The sequence below is a fragment of the Bos indicus x Bos taurus genome, unplaced genomic scaffold (genome assembly GCF_003369695.1).
Source record: "Bos indicus x Bos taurus breed Angus x Brahman F1 hybrid unplaced genomic scaffold, Bos_hybrid_MaternalHap_v2.0 SuperScaffold_100126, whole genome shotgun sequence".
Lineage (NCBI taxonomy): Eukaryota > Metazoa > Chordata > Mammalia > Artiodactyla > Bovidae > Bos > Bos indicus x Bos taurus.
Window position 1 is genome coordinate 1150172 of NW_020867066.1, and position 24651 is coordinate 1174822.

At 42.5% G+C, this 24651-nt stretch overlaps 1 protein-coding gene across 2 annotated transcripts in view; it reads right to left on the reverse strand.

The window, feature by feature from the left end:
* The window catches only part of LOC113888430 (multidrug resistance-associated protein 4-like), a 547902-nt gene that overhangs the window by 416474 nt on the left and 106777 nt on the right, over positions 1–24651 (reverse strand). The window contains exons 22-25 of one of the 2 annotated variants that reach the window (XM_027535553.1): positions 14564–14683; positions 13306–13416; positions 12297–12397; positions 11217–11408 (exon numbers count right to left, since the gene is read on the reverse strand). In XM_027535553.1, the coding sequence (XP_027391354.1) occupies positions 11217–11408; positions 12297–12397; positions 13306–13416; positions 14564–14683 (524 nt within the window). The remainder of the gene's footprint in view (positions 1–11216; positions 11409–12296; positions 12398–13305; positions 13417–14563; positions 14684–24651) is intronic. The other variant, XM_027535554.1, reaches the window with a different exon arrangement.

A 24651-nucleotide genomic window follows, 5' to 3' on the forward strand; every position in this document is an offset into this window, starting at 1 on the left:
GCAATGGCACCCCACTCCAGTACTCTTGCCTGGAAAATCTCATGCATGGAGGAGCCTGGTAGGCTGCAGTCCATGGGGTCGCTGAGGGTCGAACATGACTGAGCGACTTCACTTTCACTTTTCACTTTCATGCACTAGAGAAGAAAATGTCAACCCACTCCAGTGTTCTTGCCTGGAGAATCCCAGGGACGGGGAAGCCTGGTGGGCTGCCGTCTATGGAGTCGCACAGGGTCGGACACGACTGAAGTGACTTAGCAGCAGCAGCAAAGATAAAAGTTCATATATTGAAACAAAATGGAATTAATATGAACATACTGTTGTAATCTGTTTTTATTTAGATTTCAAAAAATACATTTATTTTAATGGCTATATGTTTATAATAGCCAGGACATGGAAGCAACCTAGATGTCCATCAGCAGATGAATGGATAAGAAAGCTGTGGTACATATACACAATGGAGTATTACTCAGCCATTCAAAAGAATACATTTGAATCAGTTCTAATGAGGTGGATGAAACTGGAGCCTATTATACAGAGTGAAGTAAGCCAGAAGGAAAAACATAAATACAGTATACTAACGCATATATATGGAATTTAGAAAGATGGTAACAATAACCCGGTGTACGAGACAGCAAAAGAGACACTGATGTATAGAACAGTCTTATGGACTCTGTGGGAGAGGGAGAGGGTTGGAAGATTTGGGAGAATGGCATTGAAACATGTAAAATATCATGTAAGAAACGAGTCGCCAGTCCAGGTTCGATGCACGATACTGGATGCTTGGGGCTAGTGCACTGGGACGACCCAGAGGGATGGTATGGGAAGGGAGGAGGGAGGAGGGTTCAGTATGGGGAACACATGTATACCTGTGGTGGATTCATTTTGATATTTGGCAAAACTAATACAATTATGTAAAGCTTAAAAATAAAATAAAATTAGAAAAAAAAATAATATTATGGTATGCTGCTAAGTCACTTCAGTTGTGTCCGACTCTGTGCAACCCCATAGATGGCAGCCTACCAGGCTTCCCTGTCCCTGGGATTCTCCAGGCAAGAACACTGGAGTGGGTTGCCATTTCCTTCTCCAATTCATGAAAGAGAAAAGTAAAAGTAAAGTCGCTCAGTCGTGTCTGACTCTTTGCAACCCCATGGACTGCAGCCCACCAGGCTCCTCTGTCCATGGGATTTTCCAGGCAAGAGTACTGGAGTGGGTGGCCATTGCCTTCCCCAATATTATGGTATATGTGATCATTTATTTAACAAATCATCTATTGTTAGATATTTTAGGTGGTCTCCAATATTTTACAGTTATAAATAACTGGTTATATATCCCTGAAGCTAAATCTTTCTAAACAACCTTAATTATTTCCTGAAGATAAACTCTTAGATGTGGAATTGCTGAGAACCAGGTGTGAACATTTTTTGAGAAGGCTGTTAAGTACTGCCAGCCTACATCTCAGAAATGATACCATTTTCTACTCCTACTAGTTTCCTTGCACATTCACAAACCTGTGTGTTATAACTTTGTTTTAATCAACATCAGTTTGATCCCAAAAGGTGGAATCGGTTTCCCATGACATCTTGCTGGAGGTAAAACAGCTACTAGCTCTCTGCCTCCCACATCTGCCCACTCTGCTCCATGTGCACTCACTTCTCACACTAAACTCCCAAAGGACGGCATTATGCCTGATGTGTGCCCCAGGAAGTCACCTGTACAAAACTGTACTCACTAATTTCTACATCCTTCACCCCCACAAGTCAGCTCCTTGGGTTTTCCGGGTAGTTCTGAGGGTTGAGTGTGAATATGTGTGTTATACACCTGGTACTTCTTTTCCCTGAATGCTCTGCAGATGCCTAATTCTTCATTCACTGAATCAAGGCATCATGCCTTTGCTAATGTTGGTCCCACCTCCTGGAATGACTTTCACAAATGTTTCCACCTACTGAAATCCTAGCAAGTCACTAAGTGTATTTCATATACCTAATTTCTCATAAATACTCTACTTGTTCCCTTATGTGGACTTCTCTCAACCCTAAGTGATGTTATATCATTTTGTCTAAACTCCTATAAAAATTATAACTGCTTTCTATATTACAAAGCTGGTACAAGCATTTTCTTATTTTCTCAAGGGAACTGTATGTGCCAAAATCAGGATCTGTATTGAATTTGCCCTTGTATTATTTTTATTACCTATGGTATCCTGAGACAGAGGCTTTCACAGGGAGCTAAGGTTTTTAACTCAGACTGGAGAAATTTATGGATAATCTATTACTATATTATTTAGTTATATGATAAGCTGGACAGAGAAATAGATATGGCAGATGGATCCCATAGTCATAAATACGATTGCAAATGGCCAACCCCTTATTTACACAGAACAGACAACAATTTATGCAGCATAAGTAGTTAAGGTCATTTTGTGCCGTGTGCTAAGTTGCTTCAGTCATGTCTGACCATGGGACCTCACGGACTGAAGTTCATTAGGCTCCTCTGTCCGTGGGATTGTCCAGGCAAGAATACTGGAGTGAGTTGCCAAGACCTTCGTCAGGGGATCTGCCCCATCCAGGGATTTAAACCTGGTCTCTTATGTCTCCTCCATTGGCAAGTGGATTCTTTACCACTAGCACCACCTGGGAAGCCCCTAAGGTCATTTTAGATCCTCGGAAAATGACAACCATCTAACTTTGCTCAAGTATTTACAGTGTGCTAGTCTTCATGCTGGGTGTTTAACGTGTCTTATTTTGTTTCAGTTGCAGAACAAAATTAGATGTTAAGTCTGATCAGTTCCATTTTGCAAATTAGGAGATCGAGGTTTATACGATTAATTAGTTTGTCTGAAATAACAGAGCCCTTAAGTTGGAGCATAGGACTCAAATCCATGTGTGTCAGCCTCTTTTTCATTTTGCTGATGGTCTCCTCATCTTCTTAATGGACTGAAATGATATTATGCCCCCTCTGTGTAGCTGAAACAGAGAAAGTGGGGAGAGGTGTATTGTTCAGTTGCTAAGTCATGTCCGACTCTGTAACCCCATGGACTGCAACATACTAGACTTCCCTGTCCTTCACTCTCTTCCAGAGTCTGCTCAAACTCATGTTCACTGACTCAGTAATGCCATCTAATCATCTCATCCTCTGTCACCCCGTTCACCTCTTGCTCTCAATCTTTCCCAGCATCTACGGTCTTTTCCAAAGAATTGGCTCTTTGCACCAGGTAGCCAAAGTGTTGGAGCTTCAGCATCAGTCTTTCCAATGAATATTCAGGGTTGATTTCCATTAGGATTGACTGATTTCATCTCCTTGCTGTCCAAGAAACTCTCAAGAGTCTTCTCCAGCACCACAGTTTGAAAGTATCAATTCTTTGGAGCTCAGCCTTCTTTATGTAGTTGAGTTAAAAAAAAACAGGCCAGATTGCCAGGAGAAATATCAATAACCTCAGATATGCAGATGACACCACCCTTAAGGCAGAAAGTGAAGAGGAACTAAAAAGCCTCTTGATGAAAGTGAAAGTGGAGAGTGAAAAAGTTGGCTTAAAGCTCAACATTCAGAAAACAAAGATCATGGCATCCGGTCCCATCACCTCTTGGGAAATAGATGGGGAAACAGTGGAAACAGTGTCAGACTTTATTTGGGGGGGCTCCAAAATCACTGCAGATGGTGACTGCAGCCATGAAATTAAAAGACACTTACTCCTTGGAAGGAAAGTTATGACCAACCTAGATGGCATATTCAAAAGCAGAGACATTACTTTGCCAACAAATGTCCGTCTAGTCAAGGCTATGGTTTTTCCAGTAGTCATGTATGGATGTGAGAGTTGGACTGTGAAGAAGGCTGAGCACCGAAGAATTGATGCTTTTGAACTGTGTGGTATTGGAAAAGACTCTTGAGAGTCCCTTGGACTACAAGGAGATCCAACCAGTCCATTCTGAAGGAGATCAGCCCTGGGATTTCCTTGGAAGGAATGATGTTAAAGCTGAAACTCCAGTACTTTGGCCACCTCATGCGAAGAGTTGACTCTTTGGAAAAGGCTCTGATGCTGGGAGGGATTGGGGGCAGGAGGAGAAGGGGATGACAGAGGATGAGATGGTTGGATGGCATCACTGACTCAATGGATATGAGTCTAAGTGAACTCTGGGAGTTGGTGATGGACAGGGAGGCCTGGCGTGCTGCAGTTCATTGGGTTGCCAAGAGTCGGACACAACCGAGCAACTGAACTGACTGACTGACCATAGAAATCCTAATGCCAGAGAGTTAAAGCATGATGTGGATATGGATGCATAAAATGTGGTGAGTGGGACAATATGGTCAACATCACAGAGAAGAAAAGGGTACTTGAGGTCAGGTGGGCTGGCTGTCAGCAGGAAGAACCAGCACCCACAGCTGGGCTGGGAGAGAAACCTGCAGCTGATTGGGACAGTGGTTCCTGGGGAATGGGACAAAAACCTAGTGCCCTGCTTGGAACTGCAAAGCCTCATTCTTGATACCATCAGGTGGTTAAAGAGCCACACATACATTGCTACACTGGGCTGTCTCTGACTTCAGGTCCAGGCAGGGCTGAGCCTGTGGGAAATCTCTCCAGTCCCTGCAGGAGTCTGGTGTAGGGAAGGCGGGAGTCAGATGAAAACTGCGCGTGATGAAGACAAACTTCACTGGAAAAGATGCAAATAAATGCACTGAAATGACACAGAGTTTGATTATAACATAAAGGCATGATTTCCAGAATATAAAAGTAAATAAATCTGTAGGGTAAGTGGCACAGAACATTCTAGAGCCTCCTGCTCAGACACAGCAGGTGTTTGGGTGATTCATGAGCTCAATTTCATACTGTCAAATCTTCAGATCAGATCAGTCACTCAGTCGTGTCTGACTCTTTACGACCCCATGAATCACAGCATACCAGGCCTCCCTGTCCCTCACCAACTCCTGGAGTTCACTGAGACTCACGTGCATCAAGTCAGTGATGCCATCCAGCCATCTCATCCTCTGTCATCCCCTTCTCCTCTTGCCCCCAATCCCTCCCAGCATCAGAGTCTTTTCCAATGAGTCAACTCTTCGCATGAGGTGGCCAAAGTACTGGAGTTTCAGCTTTAGCGTCATTCCTTCCAAGGAAATCCCAGGGCTGATCTCCTTCAGAATGGACTGGTTGGATCTCCTTGCTGTCCAAGGGACTCTCAAGAGTCTTCTCCAACACCACAGTTCAAAAGCATCAATTCTTTGGCGCTCAGCCTTCTTCACAGTCCAACTCTCACATCCATACATGACCACAGGAAAAACCATAGCCTTGACTAGACGGACCTTTGTTGGCAAAGTAATGTCTCTGCTTTTTAATATGCTATCTAGGTTGGTCATAACTTTCCTTCCAAGGAGTAAGCGTCTTTTAATTTCATGGCTGCAGTCACCATCTGCAGTGATTTTGGAGCCCCCCAAAATAAAGTCTGCCACTGTTTCCCCATCTATTTCCCTTAAGTGATGGGATCGGATGCTATGATCTTCGTTTTCTGAATGTTGAGCTTTAAGCCAACTTTTTCACTCTCCACCTTCAGTTTCATCAAGAGGCTTTTTAGTTCCTCTTCACTTTCTCCCATAAGGGTGGTGTCATCTGCATAGTTCTTGGAAATCATAAGTTATCACTCATTGAAAATTGCCCATGGGAGAGAAGGACTTTACTGGGAGATCTTGTTCAAACGTGATGCTGAGTCAAGAGGTCTGGGTAAGCCTGAGACTCTGCATTTCTAAGAAGTTCCAGGTGATTCAGGTGCTGCTGGCCCTGACACCACCGTCCAAGTCACAAGGAATGAGGAAGCTGGCAGGGCAAGTGGGACAATTGGTGTGCGAGGAGGGGTTGCTGAGAAAATAATATGTTAAAAAAGGAGAAAATGTAGGACAGCAATATTTTGCACATTAGAGCAAGGTATAGTAAGCATCTGTAAAAATGTATTATCTAAGTAATAGCTCTGAGCAAGAAAAGAAAATAACAAATGAAAATTAATCTATCTCAAGAGCTGGAAAATGCTTTAAAATGACCCAGTACTCTCTAAGATGATCAAATCAAGCACAAAATCATTTAAATGAAAAACTCAGCCTCTGTTTGGAATCTAACCAGGAAGCCTAGGGGTCTATTTACCTCATTTTAGGTCTTTACTTTTACTAGCTATTTCTTCCATGAGTTAGAAACCTCTAGATAGCATATTAAAAAGCAGAGACATTACTTTGCCAATAAAGGTTCGTCTAGTCAAAGCTATGGTTTTTCCAGTAGTCATGTATGGATGTGAGAGTTGGACTGTGAAGAAAGCTGAGTGCTGAAGAATTGATGCTTTTGAACTGTGTGGTGTTGGAGAAGACTCTTGAGAGTCCCTTGAGACTTCAAGGAGGTCCAACCAGTCCATTCTGAAGGAGGTCAGTCTTGGGTGTTCTTTGGATGGAATGATGCTAAAGCTGAAACTCCAGTACTTTGGTCACCTCATGCGAAGAGTTGACTCTTTGGAAAAGGCTCTGATGCTGGGAAGGATTGGGGGCAGGAGGAGAAGGGGACGACAGAGGATGAGATGGCTGGATGGCATCACTGACTCGATGGACATGAGTTTGAGTGAACTCTGGGAGTTGGTGATGGACAAGGAGGCCTAGCCTGCTGCAATTCATGGGGTCGCAAAGAGTCAGACACGACTGAGTGACTGAACTGAGCTGAACTGAACTGATGGTACTTACTACACTTTCCTGTTAACTCTAATATCCAGGAATCCGGACAGCAGAGGACATGATGGAAAGAGAATAGAGCCCCACTTCTCCTAGGCGGGCTCACTCCTGTGTCCCCCAAAGCAGCCTCTCAATCAAATCCAACACCAAAGAGGTGTCCTAGAGTGTCAGGGGCTGGAGCAGGTGAGCAGGAGAGGAAACCTGAGATGTACACAAGTGGAGTGAAATCACTTCATGAACACACTGCACAAGTATCACCTACAAACACAGAAATCAAGCTAACGGTGATACTAACAGCTGACCAAAACACACATCAAAAGTGAAGTTACTGCAATTATTAATTCAGTCTTCAAACTCAATCTTCCCTCACATACTTTAGAACCTCAGATAACCCTAGGATTTGGGGATTTTAAGATAAAATAATACAAATCTGTTAGGGTCTTAAGTTGTACTACAGAGTTTCTTAGATATTCATATTTTTGGTTTGGGAGAAATTTAAGATCAGTACACATTAACACAATTATGTTTACAACAGGAAATCTGATGGACATATTGTCTCCAAGTAAGCAAACATCATCGACAGTGCTCTCAGGGACAGAATTTCATAAAAAGTGTAACTAATGTAGCTAATGCTTTCCTGCCATAGGAATCCTCATCTTCCTCCTGACCTACAATGAAAATGAAAACAATTTGGAGCAAGTTTTTGCCCTGTGACTAACTGAAGCTTCTCTCTGGGTATCTATCATTTGAGCATTAAATTGAATATTCTTTCATGTTAAAAGGGTGCATTCGTGCTCAGTCACTAAGTCATGTCCGACTCTTTGTGACCCCATTGACTGTAGCCCACCAGGCTCCTCTGTCTATGGAATTTTCGAGGCAAGAATACTGGAGCAGGTTGTCATTTACTTCTCCAGAGGATCTTCCCCACCCAGGGATTGAACCCACATCTGCTACATTGCAGGCAGATTCTTTACCAGTGAGCTAACTGAGAAACCTGTGTGTGTTGGTTACTGGTTGCTGAGACCTGTGTGCTACTCACTCACTCTCCTAGCCAGCAGTCCTTCAGTACTCTTACTGTGCCCTGCAGAATGTCACTTTCTGGGGAACAGAGATGAAAACAAGATGTTATCTGATCCTAAAACGCCTCAGGGTTCTATGAGACACAGATGAAAATTACAAAGCATGCCACAGATGATACCTCTTATTTTAATTCTGGTAAAACATGTAACCTAAAATTTACCAGCTTAACAATTTCTATTTCAAATCCTAAAAGATGATGCTGTGAAAATGCTGCACTCAATATGCCAGCAAATTTGGAAAACTCAGCAGTGGCCACAGGACTGGAAAAGGTCAGTTTTCATTCCAATCCCAAAGAAAGGCAATGTTAAAGAATGTTCAGACTACCACACAACTGCACTCATCTCACATGCTAGCAAAGTAATGCTCAAAATTCCCCAAGCTAGGCTTCAACAGTACATGAACCAAGAACTTCCAGATGTTCAAGCGGGATTTAGAAAAGGCAGAGGAACCAGAGATCACATTGTCAACTTCTGTTGGATCAAAGAAAAAGCAAGAGAGTTCCAGAAAAAAACATCTAATTCTGCTTTATTGACTATGCCAATATACGTCAAGGCTGTATATTGTCACCCTGCTTATTTAACATATATGCAGAGTATAACATGCAAAATGTCAGGCTGGATGAAGCACAAGCTGGAATCAAGACTGCAGGAAGAACATATCAAAAACCTCAGATATGCAGATGACACCACCTTTTTGGCAGAAAGAGAAGAGGAACTAAAGAGGTTCTTGAGGAAAGTGAAAGAGGAGTGTGAAAAAGCTGGCTTAAAACTCAACATTCAAAAAATGAAGATAATGCCATCTGTTCCCATCATTTCATGACAAAGAGATGGGGAAACAATGGAAACAGTGACAGACTTTATTATTTGGGGGGCTCCAAAATCACTGCAGATGGTGACTGCAGCCATGAAATTAAATATGCTTTCTCCTTGGAAGAAAAGCTATGAGCAACCTAGATAGCATATTAAAAAGCACAGACATTACTTTATCAACAAATATCCATATAGTCAAAGCTATGTTTTTTCAAATAGACATGTATGGATGTGAAAGTTGGACAATATAGAAGGCTGAATGCCAGAGAATTGATGCTTCTGAGCTGTGGTATTGGAGAAGACTCTTGAAAGTCCCTTGGACTGCAGGGAGGTCCAACCAGGAATCAGTCCTGAATGAACCCTAAAGGAAATCAGTCCTGAATATTCATTGGAAGGACTGATGCTAAAGCTGAAACTCCAATACTCTGGCCTCATAATGTGTAGAACTAACTCATTGGAAAAGACCCTGATGCTGGGGAAAGATTGAAGGTGGGAGGAGAAGGGGATGACAGCAGATGAGATGGTTGGATGGCATTACCGACTTGATGGACATGAGTTTGAGCAAGCTCTGGGAGTGGGAGATGAACAGGGAAGCCTGGTGTGCTGCAGTCCATGTGGTAACAAAGAGTCAGACACGACTAAGTGACTGACCTGAATTGAACAATTTTTAAGAGGACAGTTTAGTGTTAAGTGCATTCACACCTTTTTGCAACAAATCTCCAGAATATTTCCTGTCATGTAAAACTGAAATTCTGTACCCAATAAACTCAGCTCCCCATCCCTCTCATTCCAGTCCCTGGCTACCAATATTCTACTGTCTGTCTTTATAAATTTGACTGCTCTAGGATTCTCATACATGGAATCATATAGTATTCATTCCTTTTGTTTCTGGCTTATTTCACTTAACATGATGTCCTCAAGGCTCACCTATAGATTAGAATTTTCTTTCTTTTTAAGGTTTTAATAATAATATTTCATTGTAGGGATATACTATATTATAAGGATTTGTTTATCCACTCATCTGATGATAGATATTAATACTTGGGATGCTTCCAATTTTTGGCTACTGTGAATAATACTGCTATGAACATAGGTATACCATACATGCTATCTTTAAAGAATATATATAATGTTGATGAAAAATCAAGGATCTTACAGAAGCAGATACATTAGGATTAACTCAGAAGATGAGGGGGCTTCCCTGGTGGCTCAGACAGTAAAGAATCTGGCTGCAATATGGGAGACCCAGGTTTGATTCCTGGGTGGGAAAGATGCCCTGGAGAAGCAAATGACAACCCACTCCAATAACCTTGCCTGGAGAATTCCATGGACACACAGTCCATGGAGTCACAAAGAGTCAGACATGACTGAGCAAGTAACACTTTCACTCAGAAAATGAGATTTTTCACCAGCCTCATGACAGAAGCAAAGGGGCAGCACGTGCACACTGGAAGCAGGGAGGCCATGTTGCTTTGGGAGAATCTACACAGGAGCTGAGTGCAGAGGGGGTGGGAATGTTAGGACCCAAGGATGCTGAGGTAGGTGGGGAAGAGCTTCCTACTACTTTGTCTGTTCTGGTTTAGTCTCATCTTCAAGCATCTCTCCTGGTCTGAGTTGGGGGACCCAAGCTGAGTGTGAAAGAAACATCACCAGCAGACATGGATGCTGGCAGGACCAGGACACAAACCTCTCTATCGTCTCCCACATGGATCCTCCTTTGCTCCTTTTGGGTTGCTTTCATTCACTTTAAGCAAATCTCTGGGCCTTGCCTCCATGAGGAGCTTTGGTTCTTCAGACCTGACTGAGTCACAATTCTGGGCTCTTCTCTGATGGCCAAGCAGTCCCTATTTTGATTGGACCTCAGGCTGAACTATGGTTTGAGCATCATCTTACACAGGCCAGTAAGAGTCAGAAATGTGCTAAAGAAAGAAGCAGCCGGTGGGGTGAGAGCAGGGGGATGACAGCTAAGTGTGGGTGGAAGACAAGTCTATCGGAAGGGCCAAGGGACAGAGGAGGAGGCTGCAACTGAAAGGCATCATGAGAGGAAGAGAAGATTCCAGAAGTACAAAGAAGAAAAGATGGCAAGAAATGAGATATAGGAGAGTTAGGGACAGGGAGCCAGGGCTGACTTCCAAGACTCCTCATGAATAATCAGGTAAAACATATAGTATCCCAAGTCAGGTTAAGTTCAAGCTCCAGGGCCAAGGGCCCTGCAACCCCCACAAGGGAGCTCGCAACACAAAGAAATGCTGGGGTCCCCCTTCCATGGTCAATTTCCAAGAATGATGCACTTCTCATGTCACTACACGACTTCCCAGGTGGCACTAGTGGTAAGGAACCTGCTTGCCAATGCAGGAGACGTAAGAGATGCCAGTTTGATCACTGGGTTGGGAAGGTCCCCTGGAGGAGTAAATGGCAACCCACTCCAGTATTCTTTCCTGGAGAACTCCATGGACAGAGTAGCCTGATGGGCTATAGCCCATGGGATCGCAAAGACTTGAACACAAGTGAAGTAACTTATCGAACGTGCATCCATGAGGAACAAAGAGTCCCCTGACACAGCAACAAGGAAGCCAAGAAAAAATATGGTGCTAAATCTTTAGCTGGATTTTAAAGAGACTACTGGCTTAAACAAACCTTTTTTCTTGATTCAATGACTGCGGTCAGCTTCTTCAAAACCAGAGGCCCATCTAAGGTGTACCTGAAGTAAACAGTGTCAAACCAAATCCTTCCTTCATTAGTCCAGGGTGGCGGGGGACGATCCTTGTATTCCCAAGGAGCTTCTTTCTCAAGGTCTAAATATCCCGTCACTCTTTCTACTGAAATCATCTGAAAGATACATCACATCATGTGGGTCAGGACACAGGGTCTAATTTATAGGTGTTCCAAGATTGTAAATGAGATGTTCCACTTTTATACATAATTGGTTTAAAATATCTCACATCTTATCATTCCCAAAGGACGGAAACAGGAGTTTGATGAGGCCTTTGATGATTTCTAAACTTGTTCATCGTCTTGTAACACTTTCATTTAGGATTTCATCCTTAAACTTCATATTAAAACTAAAAGAATTACAGAACTGAATGATAAATTTTCATTTACCTACTTTTCACATATGGATAAAAGAAACAAGAGAATTTTGTTAAAGAAAAGAAAACTTATGGACACCAATCAGTAATGTGTGGCTACAGAAGGGCCATTCTGAGAAGCGGCTTATCCTACCAGAAAGAAGGGACAGTAGCAAATTCAGATGTTCAACACACACAGAAATAAATGCTAAAATGAAGTAGGTGTACCTATTAATTAAACAAACAAAAAACCCTCAAAATACTGAATCATTTTTCCAAGAATGGGAATTATCTATTAAGAAACAAAAATAAACAAGTTCTTAAGAAATTAGCATATATTCTTTCTAGAATTTCAGAACCTTCCCCCTACTTTCATTATATTTAAAGAGTATAATAATGAAGACACATTTATCTTACTTGAAGACAGCTTAAAAGAATATAAAACCTGCCAATGTGACATACAGAAGATTAAGAATAATATGTATAGATTTTATTTTACACTGAGTTTAATCAGATGGAGGAGGATATAAAAAAGTGTTAGCTATGATGTAAAAATAACAGCTTTAATGTTTTACATAAGAATTGCTTGTATGCCATTTAATGGCAAGGAGACTTGAAAGGGCTAAGAAGGTTAAAATAAAAACATCACCAGGTTCTCAACTTCGGTCCTTTGCCTGACGCACCACTGGAACAGCCCCGTGAGTGTGAGGGCAAGAGACAGGACCAGGCCAACCTGCCCGGGAGTCAAAGCTAAATAAGAAAGAAGGAAAATAAAGTCAGTCCTGTTCTTAACCCCTCACTTAGCTCCTTCTGTCACTTTATGAAGAAGACTCCTTTATAATATTTAAATCATTTGTATATAATGATAATGTGACACATACTTTTACTATGTCTTGATTGAGACCATGATACAATGAAGAAAACACTTCGAATTCAAAAAGACTACAGAATGAGTTTATTAGTCCCAGCAGGACTGACACACTTGACAGCATTACAAAGGTAAGGAATCATGTCATTATTCTGACTTTCATCATCAGGGTTTCAAGAACCTTTGTGTAAAGTTCACTTTCTACATTGAAGGCAGCTGCAGTTAAAACCATGAAAAACAAGACAATGGGTTCTAACAGCCAGTGCTTTTAAGTCTAAACTGCTACTCTCATTGCTCCTTATTAAAGATTTTGATTCAGTGCTGTTACTATGGAATAGAGATGGTGAATTCATGGCACAGATGCCGACACCTGCTTATCTGGTACCCACACAGCAGTGAGGACTCTGTTCTTTCCTACAGAGAATCCTTCTCACCTCAGTGAACCAGGCACCTGCAACTAAGAGATTCAAGTAGCCCTAAAGCTAACTGGACAAAAGCTTAATGTAAGAGGTAACCTGGTTTGCTCCTCCCAACATAACCTGGAATGTTCAGCAAGTCAGCTTGCTACATTGCATAGACCTCAACCCATTCAAAGAAAGAGATAAAAAGGCTTCATCAAGACACAAAGGATTTTATGTAGACCGCACAGTGGAATCCTATACTGCAAACACTAATTCACTAGAGCCAAACAGTATATACTAGACAAGACACCAAGAGCTTTATTTAATACTTGTAAATGAAACTATAAGCTGTATTCATATTATAAGTAGTTACTCACATCTATACTTACCATCTGTAAGAATCAGGGACACAAAGGCAACAACAGTGACGAAGATGGCACAGATGACATCTAGATACACAGCGAGCCATCGGGACGTTGTCAAAAGCAGGAACAAAGCCTCTGCATTTGTGAACCATAATAAGTATAATAAATCAGTAGAATAGCCATGTTAGCTGCTTCAAATGAGAAAGTGCATTTTGTTCAGTTGAGCAACAGAAGAATTTTACACAGGTAGGATAGCAAAGTTATATACCCAAGGTGCTCAAAGAGTCCAGAAAGCTAGGTTTGACATGACAAGATCTGACACACACAGGAATCAGTCCAGGGGCTCTGTGGGAAGCATGCACTGAAAAATTCAATCCACAGGTTATAAACAGAAGTTTCATCCTGAGAAAGAAGATGGAAAAACAGTCTCATCAGTGCGTTTCCTGCAGTGCTGGGCCTCAACCTGAAGATCACCCTCTCACATGTGGACTATTCCAAGCTCTCTGATAGCAGAGAGCACAGCTCACACTGTTTCCAGCACCTTCTGCAATCCCTACAGGGCCCTGCACAGTGTTTACCCTTCAGAGCCAGTGTGTAAATAACCATCAGCTCACAGGACCTGCAAGCGGCTTTTAAAATGTCATTTTATCTTCAAAATACAATACAATACAGATTGAAGATACAGGCCAGGATTTTATAGACTTGTAGTAAATTCTGAAATTTCTACCTAGAACAAATCTTCACTGACACAAAGAATAATATACATGAAGAGAAGAGCAAATATGCTAATCAGGAAATTATTTTCCTCAGTCAGGTTTGACATGCTCTGAAAGGAGAGCAGACAACTACAGCCTGGAGGCCAGGAATGGCCAACACCTGGTTCCATAAATGAAGTTTTAGTGGCTCACAGCCATGGTCATTTGCTGATGTATTACCTTTGCTGTCCTTTGTGCTACAACAGGAGATTTGAAAAGTTACAACAGACACAGGACAGCACACAAAGCTGGCTCTTTGCTGACTCCTGCCCTAAAGAGACAGAAAATCACAGGACACAGTGATGGAAGGACAGCACAAGCCAGTCAGGGGAGGCAAGCAGGGGATGGAAGGGAAGAGGGGTGCACAGAGGGGATGGGGAGAAGATGGGGTGGGGGAAGCAGGTGTGCAGAGGGGCATGAGGGACGGCACAGGAAAGTGCTGGCCAGCCAGGCCACCTGAGAGGGAGGTCAGGCCTCAGAAGGCAGAACACCCCATCCTTCGAAATCATTTCCAGAAACTTACAGACCTGAATGCAAGTCCTGGTGTGCATCGAACAGCTCCTGAAAACTCTGTTCAGCCTTGTATGCCCGGATGGTCCAGAGTCCCCGGAGAGAAGATGCTAAGTGGGAAAATACTGGGCTCCGTGCTGGAGAAGCAGAGACAGACACACAGAGAAAGTCAGGGAAGCTGGATGCGAGGAAGCCAACAGCCTCTCATGCTCTGTGGTCACAAGTCCCACCAAAGGGCACACCCGAGACTTCCTGGAGAGCTGCCTGGGGGAGGAAGGATGATGCCCCTTCAGAGAGGATCCTCCACGTGACCCTTGAATTCCTGCTCATACCAACCTTCATTTTAACAACCTGGAAATGAAAGATTCTCTTTGAACCCTTTTTTTTTTTTTTAACAAATTGAAATCACAACTAGATTTAGATAAAGAAATTCTTTACTGCCTCATTCATCAAGGTCCTCCTCAGCATACACCCCTCCAAATTAAAAAAAAATATATATGTGTCTATATATATATATATATATATGTACAGTTGAATTACGATATGTTTCAAGTATACAGCATAGTGATGCAGTTATTTTTTTTCTGATTATATTCCATTATAGGATGACTCAGCAGTTTAAGAATTCATCTGTATGTAGGAGACACAAGAAATGTGGGTTCAATCCCTGGGTCGAGAAGATCACTTGGAGGAAGAAGTGGCAACCCACTCCAATATTCTTGCCTAGAGAATCTCATGGACAGTGGAGCCTGGTGGGCTATGGTCCATAGGGTTGAAAGAATTGGCCATGACTGAGCAAATAAACATGAGCACAAGGGAGGCTAGAACTGTCCCTAGATAGGCTAATACAAGATATTAAGTAAAATTTCCTGAGCTGTACAGTAAATTCATGTTCCTGACCTATTTGGTGCACAGTAGCGTGTACTTCTTAATTCCATATTCCTAATTTGTTGCTCCTTTCCTCTCTTTGCCCTACAGTAACTGTAAGGTGAATGGTTCTATTAAGACCTACAAGACCTTTTAGAACTAACACCCCAAAAGGATGTCCTTATCATTACAGGGGACTGGAATACAAAAGTAGGAAGTCAAGAAACACTTGCAGTAACTGGCAAATTTGGCCTTGGAGTACAAAATGAAGCAAAGGCTAATAGAGTTGTGCCAAATTTGGCCTTGGAGTACAAAATGAAGCAGAGCAAAGGCTAATAGAGTTGTGCCAAGAGAACGCAGGGTCATAGCAAACAATCTCTTCCAACAAGGCAAGAGAAGACTCTACACATGGACGTCACCAGATGGTCAACTCCAAAATCAGTTTGATTATATTCTTTGCAGCCAAAGATGGAGAAGCTCTATACAGTCAGCAAAAAAAAAGACCAGGAGCTAACCATGGTTCAGATCATGAACTCCTTATTGCCAAAATCAAACTTAAATTGAAGACAGTCGGGAAAACCACTAGACCATTCAGGTATGACCTAAATCAAAACCCTTATGATTATACAGAGGAAGTGGAAAATAGATTTAAGGGACTAGATCTGATAGACAGAGTGCCTATTAAACTAAGGACAGAGGTTCATGACATTGTATAGGAGACAGGGATCAAGAACATCCCCAAGAAAAAGAAATGCAAAAAGGCAAAATGGCTGTCTGAGGAGGCCTTACAAATAGCTAAGAAAAGAAGAGAAGACAAAAGCAAGGAGAAAAGGAAAGATATACCCATTTGAATGCAGAGGTTCAAAGAATAGCAAGGAGAGATAAGAAAGCCTTCCTCAGAGATCAATGCAAAGAAATAGAGAAAAACAATAGAATGGGAACGACTAGAGATCTCTTCAAGAATATTAGAGATACCAAGGGAAAATTTCATGCAAAGATGGGCACAAAAAGGACAGAAATGGTATGGACCTAAGCAGAAGATATTAAGAAGAGGTGGCAAGAATATACAGAAGAACTGTACAAAAAAGATCTTCATGACCCAGATAATCATGATAGTATAAAAACTCACCTAGAGTCAGACATCCTGGAATGTGAAGTCAAGTGGGCCTTAGAAAGTATCACTACGAACAACGCTAGTGGAGGTGATGGAATTCCAATGGAGCTATTTCAAATCCTAAAGATGATGCTATAAAAATGCTGCACTCAATATGTCAGCAAATGTGGAAAACTCAGCAGCGGTCACAGGACTGGAAAAGGTCAGTTTTCATTCCAATCCCAAAGAATGCTCAAACTATAGCACAGTTGCACTCATCTCACAGGCTAGAAAAGTAATGCTCAAAATTCTCCAAGCCAGGCTTCAGCAATATGTGAACCGTGAACTTCCAGATGTTCAAGCTGGTTTTAGAAAAGGCAAAGGAACCAGAGATCAAATTGCCAACATCCTCTGGATCATTGAAGAAACAAGAGAAATCTCTATTTCTGCTTTATTGACTATGCCAAAGCCTTTGACTGTGTGGATCACAATAACCTGTGGAAAATTCTGAAAGAGATGGGAATACCAGACCACCTGACTTGCCTCTTGAGAAACCTGTATGCAGGTCAGGAAGCAACAGTTAGAACTGGACATGGAACGACAGACTGGTTCCAAATAGGAAAAGGAGTTCATCAAGTTTGTATATTGTCACCCTGCTTATTTAACTTATATGCAGAGTACATCATGAGAAACGCTGGGCTGGAGGAAGCACAAGTTGGAATAAAGAATGCTGGGAGAAATATCAATGACCTCAGATATGCAGATGACACTACCCTTATGGCAGAAAGTTAAGAACTAAAGGTCCTGTTGATGAAAGTGAAAGAGGAGGATGAAAAAGTTGGCTTAAAGCTCAACATTCAGAAAACTCAGATCATGGCATCTAGTCCCATCACTTCATGACAAATAGATGGGGAAACAGTGGAAACAGAAGCTGACTTTATTTTGGGGGGGCTGCAAAATCACTGCAGATGGTGATTGCAGCCATGAAATTCAAAGACGCTTATTCCTTGGAAGGAAAGTTTTGCCCAACCTAGACAGCATATTAAAAAGCAGAGACATTACTTTATCAACAAAGCTCTGTCTAGTCAAGGCTATGTTTTTTCCAGTAGTCATGTATGGATCTGAGAGTTGGCTATAAAGAAAGCTGAGCACCAAAGAATTGATGCTTTTGAACTATGGTGTTGGAGAAGACTCTTGAGAGTCCCTTGGACTGCAAGGAGATCCAACCAGCTCATCCTAAAGGAGACAAGTCCTGAATATTCACTGGAAGGACTGGTGCTGAAGCTGAAACTCCAATACTTTTGCCACCTGATGCAAAGAGCTTACTCGTTGGAAAAGACCCTGATGCTGGGAAAGATTGAGGGAGGGAGAAGAACAGTACGACAGAGGATGATATGGTTGGATGGCATCACCGACTCAACGGACATGAGTTTGCGTAAACTGCAGGTGTTGGTGATGGACAGGGAGGCCTGGCATGCTGCGGTTCATGGGGTCGCAATGAGTTGGGCATGACTGAACAACTGAACTGAACTAAATAAGTTTGCTTTCTGTCTCTGAGTCTATTTCTGTTTTGTATTTATATTCATTTAAATTATTCTTTAGATTCTACATAGAAGGAATGGCATATAGTATTTGTCTTTGTCTTACTATCCTTAACAAGAATAATACCCCTCTATGTCCATCCATGTTGCTACAAGTGGCAACATTTCATTCTTTTCCATGACTGAGTAATTACTACTAATTTTTGAGACAGTAACATTTCAAAATTTAATTCTCCATGACAGTCCTCACCACCCTGAATTTTGCTGAGCTACCTGTGGGCCATCTCCTCCTTAGATGAGTAACCTATGTGCTGGGATAGAGTCAGTATATCCCCCACACTGGACCAGAGCCAGTCCCAGGACAGGGAGAGACGAGTAAGGGAATGGACAATCTGCCACCTGCCCCGTCTGGGCCTCCCCCTGCACCTGCACCAGGAGCCTCTGTACGGGCCGCGGAGCACCCGGTGCTGCACCGCCCTTGTGCCTACAGGACCCAGCAGATGAGGAGCCTTTGAATGGTCTTGACTTCTGCTCAGGGAACCTGATGGATGTTTCTGTATCTGCCTGCTGGATATGTGTCCTGATGTTTGGAGGTCACTGTGATGTGTGATGGAGAAGGCAATAGCACCCTACTCCAGTACTCTTGCCTGGAAAATCCCATGGATGGAAGAGCCTGGTAGGCTGAAGTCCATGGGGTCACTAAGAGTCGGACATGACTGAGCAACTTCACTTTGACCTTTCACTTTCATGCATTGAAGAAGGAAATGGCAATTCACTCCAGTATTCTTGCCTAGAGAATCCCAGGGACAGGGGAGCCTGGTGGGCTGCCGTTTATGGGGTTGCACAGAGTTGGACATGACTGAAGCGACTTAGCAGCAGCAACAGCATTGACGTGTGACACTCACATCACCCTTTGAGAATCTGACATTGGCCTTAGTGTCTATTCTCTTCTGAGTGACTTCATGTAAGTTGGGGGTCTAGCGTCACATGACTGACCATTCTTTTCCTTCCATCTTCTCTAAGAGCATACTGACCACAAGCCCCAGGGTCAGTCTTCTGCCCATCATGGAACAGGTGGATTACAGGCTGCTGGGCAGGAAGGACCCTTATGGTTCTCATTTCCCACCAGAAACAAGGCTGTAACTTGCTGTTGTCGGGGCAGATAGTGAGACCTCACCTCACACAGCCTGTGACCTCTGTCTGGGATGAGTGATAGCTTGTGCTTTATCATCAGAAAATACTGACATCACTTTGTTACCTATGCATCTCCTATAGAAATCTGTAAGTAAAACCTGGATGGTTTGAGGAAATTAGGGTCACTTATAGGAGGATACAGAAACTTTTTTAAATGATGGGGGGAAAAGAATCAAAGTGGAAATTCGAAATTATTTTCAGGACCTGACTCTTTAGCCTGACAACCAAATGCCTATCTGGGTGACAGTTCAGTCAGTATCGACGAGCATATGGGCACTGCAGCTGTGTGTAAGTATGGGAACGGCCTGGGGTACAAATGAGCAAAGACACAGAACCACTTCTTGTGCTTAGCATCCCTGGTTCTACGAGGAGGAAAGAGCAGGATTCCTCCTGTGAGACACAGGGCTCAAAGCGGGTAGGAAGCCCTGGGCTGGAGTAGGAAAGTCTGGGCTGGGGGCCATCTGTCCATCCACTCAGTCCTGGGTTCTTTCCACCTGGGACATCTGACCAGGAACCATAATCATTAGGGTCCCTCACCTATGATGGAAGAAATAAAAACCTCTGAACTGAAACAAGATCTAATATTTCCCCTTTGTACTTACTTTAGGCAAAGAGCCTAAAGTGATTTGGTGGTGTTTATGACTGTATAGTTACGTGTCTGTGGTCTTATTCCAGCATTCACATTGGTCTCTCTGTCCATCCTATTAACTTTTAATTTTAGCTTCCTATAACTTTGTACTTTTAAGAGCAACATGAACACAGACTGAGCTCATGCTCCAAATAAGAAAGGCTGGGAGCTCTGCACAGGCCTTTTCTGCAGCCCCAGCAGGTGTGCCAACTCACCTGCAGAACTCAGTCAGTTGGGAAGCAGGGTGCTCACAGCGATGATGCAGGTGAATTCTGAGCCCATCACCCTGTCAGGAGGATGCCAAGAGTACAACTACAGAGAGCACAGAAAATTCGCTAGAACTAGGCTCTCACTTCCACAGCAAATGTTGTGATGTCAACACTATGTCAACAAATCTTGTGATGTTCATCACCAACAAGGCTTCTGAGGAGGAAGCACATGGCTGTTCACCCAGGGAGAGTCCTGGAGTGAACTCTTCAGCATGGCCTCCCTCACCTGCTTCCCTGTCAGGAGATCAAAGCTGCAGCTGATTCTCTCCAGCAGGGAGGGTGGGGTCGACTTTAGAAGCCTGTGTCACCCCATTTAAACACCAGGAAACTCAAAGACCCCATCACCTACTTCACCTCATATCCAACAGTTACAGTGGTCTAAAGGAATGAGAACAGTAAAAATCTATCCTGTTTCTTTCAAACCCCACTTAGGACTGAGCAGGATGCCAGGATGAGTGAACTGAAGGGTCTCCACAGAAGATTAACTGGTACAGGGGAGTGGGGATGTCAAGGACCTGATCTTATCTTGGGCAGTGAAATACCCTCTTTCCCACAAACACTGAGCTTGCTATCCTATAAGAGCCATGGTATCAGTCTGCAGTCACACACACGTGTAACCCTACCTTTCCTATGACTGACAGCTGTGTGTCCACAACCCTGAAGATTCTTCAGAACACACCCCAAAGACTGAAGATCTTCCCTGGCAGGGGGAGGGCAGAGAACTACATGCAAGGACCCTCGGCTGATAGCCCTGTTGTGGGTTATCATTCACTCTGTGTGAGACCTGCTAGTGGTTACTATGTTCTGAGTTCCTTCATGTTCAAGGTTCTGGAATCTTTGGTAGTAGTCTACAAGCACTTGACAAGCACTGACTCAAGAAACCCTCATGAGACTTCCAGAGACTGAGGGATTAAGAGCACTCCCTGCCCAGGATTAAGTAAATTAACCCACCTAAGTGGTAGAGCAGGTGTCAGACCCAGTTCTGTTTTAATCCCATGGTTTTGCTTTTAATCACAACTGCAATGTCTCAGAGGGAGAATAATGAGGATTAAGAATGCCCATGTGTGATTAAATACATTTTTCTCCAGACTTTATGTTCAGAAAACCCCAAATCTTCCTTAGCTAATATCCAACAGCATTAGTCATTACTGTACATCTTACTAAGCACCTGAGGTTGAATAAAGTCCCTAGGAATCTGGTATGAAAACACTTAAAACAGCAGACATGAGGATCCATAGTCTGAATACACATGACAAACGTGCTAACCTACTGCCAGCAATGCCTGTGGCAGACATTACTAGTTGATCACAGCATACTTTCAGACAGAATTTGGATATGACTTCAGCATTCAGGCACTGCTAAATACGAAGAGTTGTTTAGATCATTAAAAAGAATGAAATAATGCCATCTTCAGCCACATGGATAGACCTGGAGAGTGTCGTTACTTACTGAATTGAGTATATCAGAGAGGGAGAAATATCATATGACATCCCTTATATGTGGAATCTAAAAAAATAAAATAAATGAACTTACTTACAAACAGAAAGAGACTCACAGACTGAGACAATGAACTTACGGTTTCTGGGGGGAAGGATAGGAGGAAGGGTTAGGGAGTTTGGGATAGACATGTACATACTGCTATATTTAAAACAAATAACCAACAAGGGCCTATTTTGTGCAGTACATGGAATGTTATGTGACAGCCTGGATGGGAGGGGATTGGGGGAGAATGGATACAAATATATGTATGGCTGAGTCTCTTCACTGTTCACCTGAAACCATCACAACATTGCTTGTTATTTGGCTATATCCCAATACAAAATTAAAAGTTTTAAAAACAAACAAAAAGAGTTAGCTAGAGAAAGGCAACCAAATGCCATCCAGATTTTATGCACTGTTCTGTGACTGCTGTTATGCTCACTTTTGCAAAAATGTACCCAATAAACCCATTTAAAGCAGCTAATACTTGTCATTAAGCTGAAAAAAAATGTCACCCTAAGCTTCCAGAGGCAGCTTGGCAATAGGATCTGAAACTAAACCTCAGGATGTCTGTAGTCCTTCAGAGCACAAGGATGAAGCAAGTTTAAGCCTTCTGAATACAGCAGTTGGGTGTCCCTGTTTTTACTAGTGCCTTCACCAGTGACCTTAAGACACACCATCAGTTACTGTTTCAAGAAAACAGTGATATTATTTATGGCACAGACTCCTCCCCCCACCCCCCAACCTAGAGAGAGAACAGAAACAGTTCTAATTAACTGGCCACCACATTTGTTTATACGGGGTGTGGAGGAGGGGATATCTGGATTGAATATTTTGCTGTCTAATGTTCTTGCAGCATACTATGGTGCAAAAAAAAAAAAAAAAAAAAATCCCAATATTCCACAATGATGGGACCAAAGTTCTCAGACTCTCCAGATCAAACACTGAGAAAACCCAGTAGTTAAGTTTAGCCACTCAGTCGTGTCCAATCCCTTGCAAGCCCATGGACTGCATGACGCCAGGCTGCCCTGTCCGTCACCAATTCCTGGAGCTTGCTCAAACTCATGTACATCAAGTCAGTGATGCCATCCAACTATCTCATTCTCTGCCGTACCCTTCTCTTCCTGCCTTCAATCTTTTCAAGCATCAGGGTCTGTTCCAATGAGTCAGTTATTTGCATCAGGTGACCAAAGTATTGGAGTTTCAGCTTCAGTATCAGTCTTTCCAATGAATATTCAGTGTTGATGTCCTTTAGGATTGACTGGTTTCATCTCCTTGCTGTCCAAGGGACTCCCAAGAGTCTTGTCCAACACCACAGTTCAAAAGCATCAATTCTTCAGTGCTCAGCTTTCTTTATAGTCCAACTCTCACATCCATACATGACTACTGGAAAAACATAGCTTTGACTAGATGGACCTTGCCAGCAAAATAATGTCTGTGCTTTTTAACATACTGTCTAAGTTGGTCATAACTTTTCTTCCAAGGAGTAAGCATGTTTTCATTTCATGGCTTCAGTCACTATCTGCAGTGATTTTGGAGCCCAGAAAAATAAAGTCAGCCACTGTTTCCATTGTTTCTGCATCTATTTGCCATGAAGTGATGGGACCAGATGCCATGATCTTAGTTTTCTGAATGTTGAGCTTTCAGTCAACTTTTTCATTCTCTTCTTTCACTTTCATCAAGAGGCTCTTTAGTTCATTTTCACTTTCTGCCATAAGGGTGGTGTTATCTGCATATCTGAGGTTATTGATATTTCTCCCAGCAATTTCGATTCCAGCTTGTCCTTCATCCAGCCCTGCATTTTGTATGATGTACTCTGCATATAAGTTAAATAAGCAAGGTGACAATATACAGCCATAACATACACTTTTCCCGATTTGGAACCAGTCTGTTGTTTCATGTCCAGTTCTAACTGTTGCTTCTTGACCTGCATACAGATTTCTCAGGAGGCAGGTCAGGTGGTCTGGTATTCCCATGTCTTTCAGAATTTTTCCACAGTTTGTTGTGATCTACACAGTCAGAGGTTTTGGCATAGCCAAAAAAGCAGATTTTTTTTTTTTGAAACTTTCTTGCTTTTTCAATGATCTACCGGATGTTGGCAATTTGATCTCTGGTTCCTCTTCCTTTTCTAAAAACAGCTTGAACATCTGGAAGTTCACAATTCACGTATTGCTGAAGCCTGGCTTGGAGAATTTTAACCAGGAGTTTGCTAGCACATGAGATGAGTGCAACTGTGCGGTAGTTTGAACATTCTTTGGCATTGCCTTTCTTTGGGATTGGAATGAAAATTGAATTTTTCAAGTCCTGTGGCCACTGCTGAGTTTTCCAAATTTGTTGGCATATTAGTGTAGCACTTTCACAGCATCATCTTTTAGAATTTGAAATAGTTCAGCTGGAATACCATCACCACCACTAGTTTTCTTTCTAGTGATGCTTCCTAAGGCCCACTTGACTTCACATTCCAGGATGTCTGGCTCTGGGTGCTTGATCACACCAGCATGGTTATCTGGGTCATGAAGATCTTTTTTGTGCAGTCTTCTGTGTGTTCTTGCCACCTCTTCTTAATATCTTCTGCTTTTGTTAGGTCTATACCATTTCTGTCCTTTATTGTGCTCCTCTTTGAATGAAACGTTCTCTTGGTATCTCTAATTTTCTTCAAGAGCTCTCTAGTCTTTACCATTCTATTGTTTTCCTCTATTCCTTAGCATTGATCATGCAGGAAGGCTCTCTCCTTGCTATCTCTCCTTGCTACTCTTGAATTCTGCATTCAGATAGGTATATCTTTCCTTTGTTCCTTTGCCTTTAGCTTCTCTTCTTTTATCAGCTATTTGTAAGGCCTCCTCAGACAACCATTTTGCCTTTTTTTGCATTTCTCTTTCTTGGGGATGGTTTCTAAAAACATTTTAAAAATCCAGTACTTTCTCTTTAAAAAGCCTAAGGAAGTGCCCATCTTTCTTTTCTTATGGATGGGAAGTGGCCCTTTCCCCAGGCATTAATCTTCATCACAGGTTACTTCTGGAACAACTCCTCTTTG